Below are 15,707 nucleotides of genomic sequence, written 5' to 3'. Positions count from 1 at the left end.
TGTGTGTGTGTGTGTGTGTGTGTGTATAAAGACTAATAATAGTATGTTATGCATCATTAGCAGCAACAGCTTTTCCAGGTTCTGCAGTCATCTGAACAAAGTTATAGACATTCAGCACATTCCATTAAAAAACAAACAAAAAAAAAAAGAATAATATCCAGACAACAGCAAAGTTCTGTTGCCGTTGTGGTACCTGGCACCATTTTTTCTATTAGCCTCTTAATCATCATCTGGAAAGAGAACATTCTAGAGTAATATCATTAAATGTAGCTCTGATAAAGCATGGTCCCTACTATGTACCATAAAGCAGGTACTAGATATTTTACATTCATAGAGGTATGATACAGTACTGTCCTACATCAATAATACTAGCAGTTTTGGTTTGAAATTTACTTTGCCTGCAAATAAGACTGCTACCCCTGTTTTTTTCTGGGCTCCCGTCACATGGAGAATTGTTTTCCATCTTTTCACTTTCAGTCTATGGGCTTCTTTTTGCACTAGGTGTGTTTCTTGTATATAACATATTATTGGATTTTGCTTCTTATTCCATTTTGCCAGTCTTTTTCTCTTGATTGGTGAGTTGAGGGCATTGACGTCGCTGGTTATAACTGATATGTACTGACTTATTATTGGCATGTTATTGGCCTTCTGTTGACTCTTTTTACTTTTTCACCTTCTTTTAATTTCTTGCCTTGCCTATTTGATTTGCTCTGTTGGGCCTCATGGTGTTGTTGCCTTCATTGTCTTTTTCTAGGATCTTGTTTAGAATTGTTTGTAGTGTTGCTTTGGTATTCATGTAGTTTCTCAGATGTTCTTTGTCGTGGAAGTATCTTATTTCCCCCTCCATTTTGAAAGAGACTTTTGCTGGATACATCAGTCTAGGTTGGAGTTGTTCTCTTTTAGTACTTGAAATATCTCATTCCAGGCTCTCCTTGCCCCAAGAGTTTGTGTTGAAAAGTCTGCTGTGATTCTGATGGGCTTTCCTTTGTATGTGAGTTGTTTCTTTTCTCTTACTGCTTGTAGTATTTTGTTCTTCTGTTGGGTTTCTGGGATCTTGATTATTATATGTCTAGGGGTAGATTTGTTTTGATTGTGGCTAGTTGGGGTCCTATATGCCTCACTTATCTGAATGTCAAATTCTTACCCTCTGTTTGGGAAGTTTCTGTCATTAATTCCGTGAACAGCTTTTTTAAGTCATTTGTATTTTCTCCTGCTACTTCATGGATTCCTATCAGTCTTTTGTTATTCTTCTTTGCATCATCTAGGAGTTGTTGGATCAATTTCTCATGATCTCTGTTTGTAAGAGATCTCTCTTTTCATGGTCACTGACTGCAATCTTATCTTCTATATCTGAGAGCCTATCTCCGCATTCTTTTATTCTGTTGCGTACACTTGCAATAGAGTGTTTAATCTCCTTGATATCTGTTTGAATCTGTTTTACGGATTCCATTTCTTTCCTATGTTGGGCTTTTATTTTTTCCATTTCGTTCTTATGTTGGGCCTTCATGGCTTCTATCATGGTCCTGAGCTCATCTATTTTTTTGTCAGTTTCTGCTCTAGAGTCTCGAATCACAACTTCCATTTTGCTCACTATCTCTATGGTTATCTGGGAAATTATTTCTGTTTTGAATTTTTCTAGAGCCTGATTGATCTGTTTTGTTACTTCCTGTGCTTTGAGTTCAGGGTGTCCTGGTTGTTCACTATCGGCCTTTTCATCCTCATTTGCCCTACTGTTTGCCATTGATGAACTGGAAGTCTGTCCTTGTGTCTTGCTTAAGTGTTTTCTCATTTTAATTTTTGTTGTCGGACTGTCCTTGGTTTAATCTCTGGATTATCACCCAAATCTTCCTGATATAGTTGCACGCTAGCTTCTGTGTCTCTAACAACCCACAGACATTCTCATCTTCATAACATCAGAGAAAACAGCTCATCAAATCAACGGCAATGCTTTACCCCAACTGATACAATCAGCAACACATTAAGATTAAGCACAACTTGGACACTGACCACCTGTGGTAGTCACCAGTCTATCACCCTTAAATCATGTGAATTCAATTGAAATCAAGAAGCAGTCCAGAACATGTCTGCAGGAACAAACTTTTCAATATAGTATATTTACCACTTAATGGCTCAGACAGAGTGAGGATGCAAGACCCCTGATCTCAGTTAGCTGATTGCTGAACCCCATGATGCTGACTGACCTCAGGCTGCAAGGCCCAGATTGAGTTCCCCATCCTTCTGAATGGTTGAACTCTGCAACGTTCTATTACAGGTTTCCCACGCCCTTTCTTTAAAGATGTTCAAAGTTGGGAACTCAGAAAAATACCCTTGATGACCACCTCTATCTTTGCAGAGTGGGTCCAAAGACTTACACAGTCAGGAGGTCTGAGAGTGCGGGGAGGGGGGATTATGGAGGTTCAGGGGTGTGCTACCTTCCCGGCGCTTGAGCGATGGCTGCTGGGTTGGGAGCAGGCATGGTTCTCCTCCCGATTTGTTTTTAATCAGCAGCTACTTAAGGTTAAAACATAAAAGCTCAGACTTGAGCTTCACATATGTGAGGTACCTCAAGCACCCACAAACTTTCTGCAAAGGGCCTGTGTGGGAGTAACAGTCTCTATTGCAACTACTCGATTCTGCCTTTGTTGGGAAAGCAGCCATTGTTGCTGTGTTGAATAATGAGTGTGGCTTGCTTTCAATTAATTAAGCTTTATTTGTGGACATTTCATGTGCCTTCATGTCACAAAATATTTTTTAATTTGGCTTCCAACCATTTAAAAAATCTTAGTACCATTATTAGCAGGACAAACAGAGGCAGGATTGGGCTGGAGGGCTGCAGTGTGAGACCCCGGGTGACAGGGCTCACAGCAGCAGGAACCACAGGCATTCCTGGGGAAGAAGACTGTTGAATCTCTGGTGGCTGGACCCTGAGGAACAGCAGGGAGACTGGAGGAACCAATGCTCCTTTCTCACATGTCTTTCTGCAGCTTCTTCCAAAACCTCCACTTAGTGCACTTACACTGCTACCTCCAGAAAGCAGGCACTGCTTTTTTTTTTTTTTTTTTTTTTTTTGACATAGATTGCTTTCTAAGTCATTCTTGTAAGTTTTTTCTGTTATCATGAAAGAAAGATGACTAACATAGCTGTTGACATGGTTCCCAGAGCCCTAGAAAACTCTTCATTGGAAATTTTGTCTGTTTTTTAATATTTGCTAAAATACAAGTCATATTTGTGTCTTCATTAGGTCTCTTTGACAGAAAACAGAACACAGAGATGGTCTTCTCTGGTCACAGAGTTGTTCCAGGACTCTGAGAGTGGGAACATTGGGTGAGTTGATCCAGAAGAGAAAATCACCAGTGGCTTCTGAGTGTTCAGACCTTCGCCCCTTGAGAGCTTAGTGTGTGGGCCCAGGATGAGTAAACTGTCCTCAGACTGGTTGTGAGAGAGCACCTCAGGGCCCACCTGAGATTAAGTAGAGGCCTACAACAACCCTACCACTCAAAAGCAGCAAAAATAAATAGGCCAACGGTGAATAGGTGGGAGGGGGAAAGGAGAGAAAAGAATCAAGAGACTAGGAAGATTTGAAAAGCTAAGAAATCCTGGGAGTGGTGGGGAAAAACAGCAGAGGCTTAGAAGTGGGAACAGGGAGGAAGAAAGAGAGAAGGGCCAAGGGGCATCCACAAGCTACCCAAAGACGACCGAGCCCACCTGGATGGCTTTGGAGGAGGAAGCCAGGAAGGGAGGCAGAGGGGTGACATTGGCTCCTCTGAAAATCACTCACAGAGCCATTTAGAACCCTACTCCATACTCAGCCACCAGACACTTGGATTTTAGCTTCATCTAGTGTGAGACAGACATGCATGTCAAGACTCAGTTGAGGCTCTTCCCTCTTCACCCACCTCCCACAGAATCTGAGAAAATTCCCTCATCTGGAGTTGGACAGAAGGTCAAGGTCAAGTTGTGTGGGTGTAGGGGGTAATGGCAGGCAGTAACCTCTGCTTCCCTTCCCACTCCAGACCAAGACAGGAGGCAAGGCTAGAATCTTCTCAGCAAGTTCACAAATCCAAAGTGAAGTGTGGGCAAGGGCTCCTGGGGAAACCTGGGCACAAGTAGCCCAGAAGTGTCCAAGCAGGAGAAGGACTAGAAGCAGATAGCAGGGCAGCCATGAGATCTTCGGTATCACTTTACAGAGGAAGGGGCTCTTTCTACCCCTGGACTAGGGAGCAGAACAAAGGGATAGAAGGATCCCAAGGGTCTTATTCCCCATTGTCCTGCCTTGGGCCTCCCTCATTCCCTGATTTATCAGCAGTCACTGTTCTGTAAACCAGGAGTGATGAATCCTGGGAGGGGCTACAGTCACTTGAGACCTGATGAGGAGGGAGAGAACTTTGGGAGAACAGTCACGCCTTCATGTGCCCACAGTAAGAACACAGCAAAGGAGAGTGGGAAGTGTCCAAACAGAGACAGGTGGGGCTACAAGCACATATACATGACCAGCAACAAAACCATGGCTGGACAAATACAGGATCCCAGAGGACACTACTAAGTGGCCAGCCCTGGCTCATGAGTGCCGCCCCATGTTTAACACCCTACAAATTCATCTCAAGGAAAACCGGTCCCAACTGTGACTGAATTACAAAGCCAAAGGAACTTAGAAATCACCAAGTTGGGTGGACATTATTTTGAAATAATTAATTTTAGCTATAAGTTATAATTTTAGTTACAAGAAGGTAAAGTGATGTTTTTGTACACTTGATTTTTGTGGCTATGAAGTTCATGTGTGTGCAACCTTCTAAGTACTAACTTCTTAAACTCTCCTAGAAAAAAATTCCACCAGCTTTCTTGGCTGGATTCTTGGTTCATAACATCTAGGGCCCTTCATTCATTCCCTCATCCAACTTGATGTCACCAGGCTCTTCCCACACTGGGGTCACGGTAGGAGCTGAGTGACAGCCATACAGCTCCCAGGACCACAGCAAATGAATCATATGATCAGTACTTTGCCCAAAGGTTCACTATTACAAGATCTATGCCTAGCTGGAGCAAAACAAAGCAAAAGTCCTTGAGATGTAGCAGCAAAGTTGCTGAGCATAGCCCATTCCCAGTCCCTGCTCAGCCCCTGCTGAGAGCAGGCCTTTTGAAGGGGTATTCAGTAAGCATTCCTGGGCACTGAGCCAGTGTGAAGGTTCAGTGGCTGTACAAAAGCCACTTCCGGGTCTGATGCCTTTCTACTCCCAGCACAAGAGCAGCAAGAGCTGGGAAATGACCTGCAGATGGGGCAGTCTGCAGATGTTGCCCAGTCTGCAGCCCACTCCCTGTGTACTACCAAGACCTTCTCTCATTCCTTGGTTTTTAGCAGCTAACGTGCTACAAACCAGTGGTAAAGAGTCCTTGGTGGGGTGTTGCTGCAGGCTCAAGAATTACTGAAGACAATGAGGAGCCTTGGGAAAGACCACTGTACTTTCCTGCCACCTCTGTTGATGAGACTAAGATTTCAGGGCTACTTGGGAGGAGGGGGCAAAGTGAAGATTCTCACCAGAGTGCCAAGTACCAACCAAAGAACTGTCAGTAAGCATTCCTGGAGGCACAGTCCCTCCTGGAACTCTGAGGGTGCCCCCAGCAAAAGTTGCAACCATCACTGCATTCGTGAAGAAGGCCAGCTATGTCAGGGGAAGTGTGAGTTCAGAACCTAGATCCTTCCTTCAGAGTCAATGTGTTAGGAAACCTCAGAGAGAGCTTATTATCTGAACAAAAGAAAAGAATGGTTTTCCCCCTACAAAGCACTCAGGCTTGTAGTGTCCCTTCTTCTTTCCAGCACATGTTTGCATCTGTGACAGCCAGGCTCAACAAGCACTCCAGGCAAGGAAGATGTTCTCTAACTCAGGCAGAATGGGGAAGGAGATGAAGAAGCACCTCTTGCTAAGTCAAGGCATTTTTTTCCAGTTAAGAGCCATCCAACTGAAATTCCCAAGGTCTACACCGTAGAGGCATTCAGACTTCTCTCTTGGTAGGATCTGGAAGTTTTTCAAACAGAAGAAATTCTCTGGTTGTCACTGAATTTTTCAAATATGGATTTTGTGCTCTGTCTCCACAGATATGATCTGTTCCTAAACTATGACCAGGAGAGGAAAGTTCTTCTTTGGCTTCTGAGCAGGTCTCTTCTGCCATTCCTGAATATAGGTGTTGAGATTTTCTGGAAGGAATCTCAGTTAAAGCCAAGGGCTCCTTAAGGCTCTTCACTGGGGCACAGTCAGATCTGTAGGGAGAAGTCACGTATTCATTCTTTTCCACTCCCAAAATGTTTTCCTGACTTTTTCCAGCAACCTCTATGGAAGCCTCTTCCAGAAAATTCCCAAAGTTCACCACCAACTTGTCAATGAGGTCAGTAGGAGCAGAACATGATTTTAGGGTCCTGTCTTCTGTGTTCATGGAGTCATCAAACTCCTTCAGATTTACTTTACTCTAGAAAAAGAAAATGAGGACAGCCCAATGGTCATTTATTTTTATATTTGTTTTTTTGTTTTTGTTTCTTTGAGACAGAGTCTTGCTATATAGTTCAGACTGACCTTGAATCCTAGCACCTAAGAGGCAGAGGCAGGAGGGAAACCATGAGTTCAAGGCCAGGCTGGGAAACAGTCACTTTGGGAGCAGACAACTATGCAAGACCCCGTCTCAAGACAAAGACACAACAATAACAACAAAAAAAAAAGAAAGAAAGAAAGAGTGATGGCAAGGGGGCAGAGACAGACAGAGACCACGACCACAATGGCAAAACTTCCCAGTACCACCAGGAATCAAAGCTGATCCCATGGCAGAGGCAGTGTCTGCCATCTTTGTATCCTCAGGCTTAGCTCATCCTAGTGGATGACTATTCAGTGCTTGTTGTAGAAGGCTGACCTACAAGTTATTCAAAAGCATTTTATTCATGAGATAATATCACCCATGAGTTCATTTACTCTCTAAATAGCTTTTACTAAGTAGAAAAGCAAAGAGGGTAATACAAAACTGATGAAGGAAAGGAAATAAAGTCCACTGTAACAAAAATGCCCATTTAAAAAAAACAGGACTTCTGAATTGAAATAAGGACTAATATTTAAAATTCTCACATAAAAAAACTGGAAAAATCTTTCAATAATAAGAATTTTAGAGTTATACAATATTTAACTGGGCTTATTTATACTTAAGCAAGAATTATACCTTCAAAATTCCACAACAGTTTTGAATTTACAAACATGAAAAAGGAGGGTTTCTACTTAAAGATAACACACCAGAAAACTCCAGTGCCAAGTACATGAGGTTTGACCCCAACTTCCTCAATTAGGAAACAATTCAAAGCAGCCTTTGCACTGCCTGCCCATCGGCAACACTTCAGGATCCTAGGTGGTCTCTAAATTAATTTGCTTTTGCTGCTTTTTAAATGGCCTCAAATCTTACAGCCAGGCCTCCTTGCTCTCTGACAGATGGTCAGGTTAATAATGGTAGGGCTGACGTCTCCTTTCCACAGCGTCCTTTACACAACCAGTTCCATGCTGGGAACACTCGAGCCTTCCTCAGCCTGGTGAAGCTCTTTCCTATCATTCAAAGCATAAGGTCAAAGTTACTCCAGGAAGGCTGATTACATCTGCCCTGCCAGTTGTTCCTTAGGACTTTTCAACCTTTAGGGTTTTGTTTTGTTTTTTTCCCCATGTAAATCTTGAGAAAAGCTCAGTCCACAACTCTTTTTCATTTCCATCTACCTGGTCCATTTCCCACAACCAGTCAACATAATGATTTCCTGAATAAAAATAGCAGTGTTTACCTTGAAATCAGCTCCAAGCCATGTGGCTATACTACTTTCAGCAGGGTTGGGGACATCAGGCCAACACAGTTGAATCAACTTGCTGATAAGAGATAAAATTTTAAGACAGGAGGTGAGTCTGGGAAGCATTTTACATTACACATGGCTGAACCAAATCACTAAGGTCTGCTAAAAGGAACTATATGGCTCCCTGTAAAATAAGGGCAAGCTCCCATCCTCCTGTTAGACACAGGAAAAGTGAAGTAGTAGGGGTAAAATTTAGAGTTATCTAAGGGATGTGATGGAAGGAAAGCCCTCTCCAAGCATAGCTGTTCCTACTTCTTCTTTCTCCACAGCTGCATCTCCATACCTAATTGTGATTCTAGACACTACACTATCACTCACAGTGCCATTCCTTTGAGATTTAGCCTATGGAAGAGGAACACTTAACCCTACCAGCTACCCACACCTTGGTTCCCAGTCTGCAGCCCTAGCATCACTGAGAGTATTTATAGAAATGCAAATTTGGGCTGGGATTTAGCACAGTGGTTCCACAGCCTGCCTCACAAGTGCAAGGTCCCAAGTTCTATCCCCTATCCCTTATCCTAGGTACAAAAAAAAAAGAAAAAAGAAAAAAAGAAATACAAATTCTTGGGTGTCACCCCAGAACATTGAATCAGAAACTCTCGGGCTTGGGCCTAATTCTGCTGCATCCTAAAGATTAAGAATGATTACTGAAGTGTATATTGTATGTTTTAGTTACTTTTCTCATTGCTGAGACCAAATACACAACACACAAATTAAGGGAGCAAAGGTTTTTTAACCTTCAGGTTGTAGAAGTTTCAGTTCATAATTGGCTGGTTCCAAGGCAGAGGGTCATCGCAGAGGAGAACCAGCAAGCAGAAGACAACAAAAACAAGAAAGAGGACAAGCCTTGCTGTCCCTTATATTGTATCCAGGCTACTGGGACTAGGGCAGTAACAAACTAGTGTACTGATTACTAATCATTAACCCTTAGTCTCAGCATCACACACTATAGATTCAGCCACCTCTGAGAAAGTCCCAGCCTATGACCACGTGAGGTTTTGAGGAGACATCTAGACCCAAACCATAACATTCTGCCCTGAACCCCCAAAGACTGCTGAACATTCCTTTACACAAAAGGTATTTAGTCCATCTCTAACAGTTTCCAAAATCTTAAGTTTTAGCATTGCTAAAAAGTCCCAAGTCTCTACTGAGATTTAAGGTAAACTCTTAGCTGTGAGCCCCTGTATAAATGAAAAGAAAGTTAAACACTTCTAACATACAATGGCACAAGATAAACATTGCCATTCCTAAAGGTACAAATAGGGTGACACAAAGGAATGGGACCAAAGCAAATCCAAAATCTAGCAGGGCAAATATTAAGTCCTGTAGTTCCATGTCTAGCAGCTGAGCAATCTGTGGCAAGATATGAACTCCAAAGGGCTTGGGGGGCTCCACCTCTATGGCACTGCTGGGGGTTACAGCTCCCGTGGCATCTCTCTAGGGCTGATTCTGCTCCCTCCTTGCAGTTTTTCTCATTCAATCCACATTCCTGGCTTCTCCAAACCTCTGGGGTCTCCACTGCACCTTCAGCTTCACATACTACCCTCTCAAGGGCACACCAACTGGCCTCCAGGTATTCTTCTAAAATCTGGGTGGAAGCCTTCCTGATTCCACAATTTTGCATTCTGCATACACCTAAAACCAGCACTATATGGATGATGCCATGGTCTACTGCCAGCTGGTACAGAGGCCAGGCTTCCTTCTCTCTTAACTGTAGGAACATCTTCCCTCGGCTGCTTCCATGCTGGAACATGGTGCTCTGGGGTTCTCATCTCATAGTAAAGTCTCTCACCTTTGCAACTCTAAGGCTGCAGAGGTTGGAGTCCTGTTGATTCTTGTGATGTCCTCAGGCCATCTTTTCTGCTGACTTCCTCTGAAATACTTGGCTTCTTTTGCTAATCTTTTCAGCTACCAGTTTCTTTTCTGTTCCATCTTTGCAGACCACAACTTTACTAGTGCTTCCTTTCTGGCCAAACTCAACACATTTTAAATCATTCTGCTGGGCTCTTTGCTCTTGATTCCCAACATAAATCAGACTAAAAGCCCCCTTGATTCCCAACATAAATCAGACTAAAAGCTCCCAACAGTAGCCATGCCACCACAACATTACACTGCCTTGAAATTTCTTCTGCCAGATTAGCCCACCACCATTAATTTTTTTTGGTCGTTTTTTTGTTTTTTGGGTTTTGTTTGTTTGTTTGGTACCAGGGGTTGAATTCTGGTCCTTGTGCTTGTGAGGCAGGCAGTAGAACCACTGAGCTAAATCCATGGCCTCCACCATTAATCTTAATCTGCCTTTAATCAGTCTCAGGCAAAGTCTCTGGACATGAGAAAACTGCAGATAAAATTTTTGCCAAGGCATACCACATAATCTGGAGTCCAATGGCCAGTGCAGTCCCTCTTCCCAACAGAAACCTCCTTTACCTGGTCTTTACCAGCAGGATTTCTATCAGCCTTTTGGTATTCTAAACTGTGACCAGAATCTCCTATTAAGTATCACCTAAGGTGTTCCAGCTTTACTTTTTCAGCCAGAATCTCTGAACCTCTCCAAACTCTCCACAATCCATTCCCAAAGGCCCCTGAACCACATGGTTAGGTATAGTCATAGCAGTAACTCCACTTCTCTGGTACCAAATTCTGCCTTAGCTACTTTTCTCATTGCTAAGACAAAATACCTGATGCCCAAAGTTAAGGAAGAAAAGCTTTATTTAGCTCACAGTTTGTAGAGGTTTCAGTCCATAACCAGCTGGCACTAAGGCAGAGTGGCATGGCAAAGGAGAAACAGTTCATGGTGGCCAGAAGGTAGCAAAGCAATGCGGGATGACTAGGGCTCTTTTTATCCCTTATATGTTATCCAGACTACTTAGGGCAAGTAGCACTCACACCCTTAATCTTGTGCTCTTGATCCTAGCATTGTACCATGAATCAATCCTACAGTCTAGATCCAAACACCTCTAAAAAAACCCCACTTATGACCACTTGAGGCTTTGGGAGGTATATCTAGATCCAAACAATATTAATGTACAAAAATGTATTCTGGTGACTTGGTCACAATGTATAAAGTTGCTAACTGAGGTTGACATCAGCTTGAAAATAACCAAGTGCAGGTGCTTGGCAGAGAAGGCCCACAACTGTCCAAGGTGGTGAGAGAGCTCCACAGGGGACAGACTGCTAGGGCAGTTTGAGTCTCACTGCCAGGAGAAACAGAAAACCTTGAAGACAAGCTTCCTTCCCAACACCGGCCAAGAGAGGCAGGACAAATGTTCCTCCAGCCAGGCCTCCAACACTGCACCACAAGCAAGGAGCAGTTTATGGTTTCATGCAATTGCCACTCTACTTCCAGGGGTACATGGCTCCCTATTCTGTCTCTTGCTGCTGTCAGGGGGTCTTTAGTGTCTACATTAAAAAAAGGGCCTCTCTCCAATGCTAGTCTCAGATGGCAAGTGCAACACATAAAGCTAGGACAGCTGATGCTGCTTGGCCTCAAAAAGTAGAGAGCTGGGTGGGGTGAAAGCCCTCTCCATGGGTCTGAATTCTGATGAACCACAGAACATAGACTTTATTTTTTAAATTTTATTGGTACATTTTTATATACATAATGATCACATTTATCACAGGGAATTTGGACCTGTACATAGTATATCTTGATTCTTTTTCCCCCTCTGCTCCCCTCTCTTTAACTCTTCCTCCCCTTATTTATAAAAGTTTTGTTTCCATCTTCTTCCTTCTACTCTTTTTTATATTTTCCATACCTTTCCTTTCTCCTACCCCCTCCCTTGTTCCCCTTCCCATTTGAACATTTGCTTCCTACTTCCCAATATTGGTTATTTTGGTCCTCAATTTACCCTTTCAGTTTCTTACACAAGAGAAACAATGAAATATTTAAATGTGTGTGTCCAATTTATTTCACTAAAAAGTATGGTCTCAGGGTGCATTTATTTACCTAGAAATTTATTTTCCTCATTTATCCTTCTTTATGTCAGAGTAGTACTCTATTGTATATAATAACCATATCTTCTTTATCCATTCATCCATTGATGGGCATTTAGGCTGTTTCCAAGATTTAGCTATTACAAACTGTGCTGCTATTAACATGGTGTGCATATATTCCACAAAAGCTGTGCTTTTAACTCTTTCGGGAAGATACCAAGGAGGGGAATAGCTGGGTCAAATGGAACCTCTAGTTTTAGTTTTGTAAGGAATCTCCATACCAATTTCCATATTGGTTGTACCAATTCATACTGTCACCAACAATGGAAAAGGGTTCATTATTGGTTGATTTCTTGATAATAGCTATTCTTTCTAGAGTGCGATGGAATCTCAGGGTTATTTTAATTTGCATCTCTTGGGTGACCAGTGATGCTGAACATTTTTACATTTATTGATTTGCATAAGAACGTGGTCTTTAATAATCTCAAAAAATCTGTACCAAATTAATAAAGGAATAAATATGCTCTTCATGGTAGAATGCTTCTTGTGCCAAATGTCCATGAGGACCTCCATCCCCCTTTGCCCATAATTTTTAAGGCACCTCCTACTGTTGATTATAAACTTACCTTGGTTTATGGTAACCAGAGATCATCACAAAGATGATGAGCATAAGCAGACCTCCTCCAACCAGGCAAGTTATAAGGACAATATCAAAGACATCTTTGGGAAAAGGAGAACAAAAGTCAGCATATGTTTAGTTCCTCCCTTTCTTTTTTTTTTTTTTTTTTTTTTTTTAGTTCCTCCCTCTCTTAACAAAAATCAAACATTAACTTTTTTTCTAGTAGCTTCAGCAACATTTCTTACTAGTTTTTAAAAAATTAATTCAATTTCTTTCAATTGAAATAAATTCTAGGATTTGTGGCTCCCCATTTAGTTGTCTTCCTGTCTAACAAGATAGGTATTTTATATTGATAGATATTTTTTCCTCCAGGGCCATTTTCCAATATTACACTTTCAGTGAATACTTACTGAGTACTTATTAGTTGCCAAACACTATTCTTTTTGGTTTGTCTGTTTGTTTTAGTGCCAGGGATTGAACTCAGGACCTTGGGCCTGCAAGGCAGGCAGTAGAACCACTGAACTAAATCCCCGGTGCCAAACACTATTCTTAATAATATTATAAATAGCAATAGGCAAGAAATATAAGGTCCTTATTCACATGGAGCTTATGTTCTGGCAGATTCAGACAATAAATAACATAAGATTATTTTGGAACAGACCAATAAAAGAGTAACCAGGGTAAGGTAGGAAGGAAGTCAGCAACTTTAGATAGGCTGGCCAAGGAAGAAGTGAAATTTTAGCTGATCTTGAACCCCTGTCCTGTAATTCCAGCTCTGTCCTGAGGCAGGAGGATTATCACAACTCTGAGCCTGCCTGGACTATGTAGGGATATCTTGTCTCAACTACCACCCCCAAAATAAATAAGGTGAAGAGGAAAAGGAGGAAGGTGAGAGAAGGGAGTAAGGAGAGAGGGAGGATGAGAAAAAGGGAGGAGGAAAGGAGGAGAAAAGGAAGAGAGGAAGAGGAGAGGAAAAGGGAGAGGAAGACAGGAAGAAGAAGAAATCTGAACTTATCTTAATAACAAGAAGGAGGCTCCCATGCAGAATTACAGAGAAAAAGCATTCTAGGAAGGTACAAAGCTTTGAAGCAGGAATATGTCAGAGAACAAAAAGGCAGATGGTGATAGGAAATGAGGTTAGTAAGGTACAGATGATGAATGCAGAAAGCATGGTGGGATTTTATTTAAAATACTAGGGTTTTAAGCAGAAAATCTAGGGCCTAAAGTTGTGGCTACAGTGAAGAGAATAGATTGCAGAGAATCACAAATGGAAGTGAGGTGCTCTACAATCCATAGATTTCTGTAGATCTATAATCCATGAACTTCTAGACTCCAAGGTGGGATTTGCCTTCAATGTGATCCACAGAGAAAATCCCCTAAGCTGAAACAATTTGTTCCTACTGTTGTGAAAATACAACATGATTTTTCAAAGGATTTTAAACAGCAACAACAAAAAGAGTTAAGAAGGCATTATCATCTCCAAACACCGAATATGTTTTCTATGTAATGACATGATTTACTCGTATTTTTCGGAGCCATAAGCTATTTCATTCCTTAAGAATGTAAAGAATAAAAAGCTTTCAAAAGTTTAAGGAATTTTTAGCCTGTACTAGTAACTGCAAAATTGGGCAAATTCCTTCATTTATAATTGAAAAGTTTGCTTGTTCTTTAAAAGAGTTTTAATATGTCTTTAAAAAAATCAAATCTATGCCATTCAAGGACTTGGCAAAATTATGTTTCCCTGGTTCTCCTATCCTCCTTCTTTCTTCTTCATTTCCCTCCTCATACTATCTCTTCTCCTTCCTCTTGAACATCTACCTTAACCAGTCATCATTCAAAGCTATTATATCTTACTTTTTGTTGTTGTTGTTGTTACCGGGGATTGAACTCGGGACATCATGCTTGTGAGGCAGGTGGCAGCACCACTGAGCTAAATCCCCAGGCTTATCTTACATTATTTGTTGTATGTATCTATTATATTCTGCTTGCTCACTATTTTTAAAGTAAAAACTGGTGAGTTAACCATGTTATGTGACTTTTTCTCAAGAAATTCCACAGATTAATGACCAGACTTAATCAAGTTCCTTCTGTAGGGCAGCAGTCTTTCATCAACCAAGGTTTTCCCCCCAAAACTTTATTGTGTAGTAACATTCAGAAACTGGTGACTGTGAACTTGGGGACAGCCATGCCATGGGAGCTGGTTTAGTGCTGCAGTTGAAGTTGATGTTAATTAAACTGACCCCTCTTCCTAAAGGTGATTTGGGGCTGCCCATGGGGAAGAGCAAAATGATCAGTCTTTATAAATTCAATTTTCATTGCCTGATCCCCTCTCCCTACTCCCTACAGGGACCTTCCCAGAAGGTGAGTGAGCCCCAAAGCAGGATGCCTTTTCTCACCTAAATGCTCCCCTCTCCTTTGGCATTCCCTACCTTTGGATAATGTGATTTTTGACTGAATTAAGGTAAGGGCCAAGAAGAGCTACACCGCACTTAAAAGAAATACTCACCGATCGACAATGTCTTGAAGTTTATTGTGTCCCCCTTTATTCCCCCAGCTCTGGTGCTGGCCATGACCTGAACACTGTAAGAAGTCTTTCGTGTCAGAGACTCCAGGCCATAATGTAGGGTGCTGGAGTTGACTGTCTCAGCTAAACGAAAAATACAGAAGTCAAACACCGCAGCCAAGTCAGACTGAAAACTACACTTTAGTAGCACCAAAATGAAAGTGCTGAAATCTGTACTTCCAACTGACACCTTTTTCTTCAAGACCCATCCATGAACTGATTAAAATTATCATGTCAAGGTGAATCAAAGACCTAAATATAAGAGATAAAACTACAAAAACTTTTAGAAGTCAATATAAGGTAAAACTCCATGACCTTACATTTCATAAATTTGGTACCAAAAGCATAAGCAACAAAAGAAAACATAGATAACCTGAACTTTATTAGAATTAAAAGCTTTTGTTCATCAAAAGATAGTATCAAGAAAGTGAAGGCAAGTCACAAAATTGGAGAAAATATTTGCAAATCATACATTTGATAAGTTTATGTCCACAATATAAAGAAGTCATAATTCAACCAAAAAAACCTAATTTTAAAATGGGCAAAGAAGTGGGGCATGGTGGCTCACACCTGTAATCCCAGTACTCGGGAGGCTGAGGCAGGAGGATCACTGTGAGTTCAAGACCAGCCTGGGCTACATAGTTCCAGGTCAGTCTCAACTACATAGTGAGACCCTGTCTCAAAAACACAAAATAAAATGGGCAAAGAGATTAAAAAGACATTCCTCTAAAGAA

At 41.6% G+C, this 15,707-nt stretch overlaps 1 protein-coding gene across 3 annotated transcripts in view; it reads right to left on the bottom strand.

The window, feature by feature from the left end:
- Positions 1-2,339: 2,339 nt before the first annotated feature.
- Positions 2,340-15,707, bottom strand: part of Il31ra (interleukin 31 receptor A) — a 60,046-nt gene continuing 46,678 nt past the window's right edge. For all 3 annotated transcript variants that reach the window (XM_033760939.1, XM_033760941.1, XM_033760942.1), the window contains 4 exons: positions 14,917-15,057; positions 12,418-12,511; positions 7,796-7,877; positions 2,340-6,459 (listed from right to left, as the gene is read on the bottom strand). In XM_033760939.1, the coding sequence (XP_033616830.1) occupies positions 5,989-6,459; positions 7,796-7,877; positions 12,418-12,511; positions 14,917-15,057 (788 nt within the window). In that variant the 3' untranslated portion in view covers positions 2,340-5,988. The remainder of the gene's footprint in view (positions 6,460-7,795; positions 7,878-12,417; positions 12,512-14,916; positions 15,058-15,707) is intronic.

Source organism: Fukomys damarensis, unplaced genomic scaffold, assembly GCF_012274545.1.
Source record: "Fukomys damarensis isolate Sample0158 unplaced genomic scaffold, DMR_v1.0_HiC HiC_scaffold_1, whole genome shotgun sequence".
NCBI lineage: Eukaryota > Metazoa > Chordata > Mammalia > Rodentia > Bathyergidae > Fukomys > Fukomys damarensis.
Note: the sequence above shows the minus strand (reverse complement) of the source record. Positions and strands in the feature narration are given on the sequence as shown.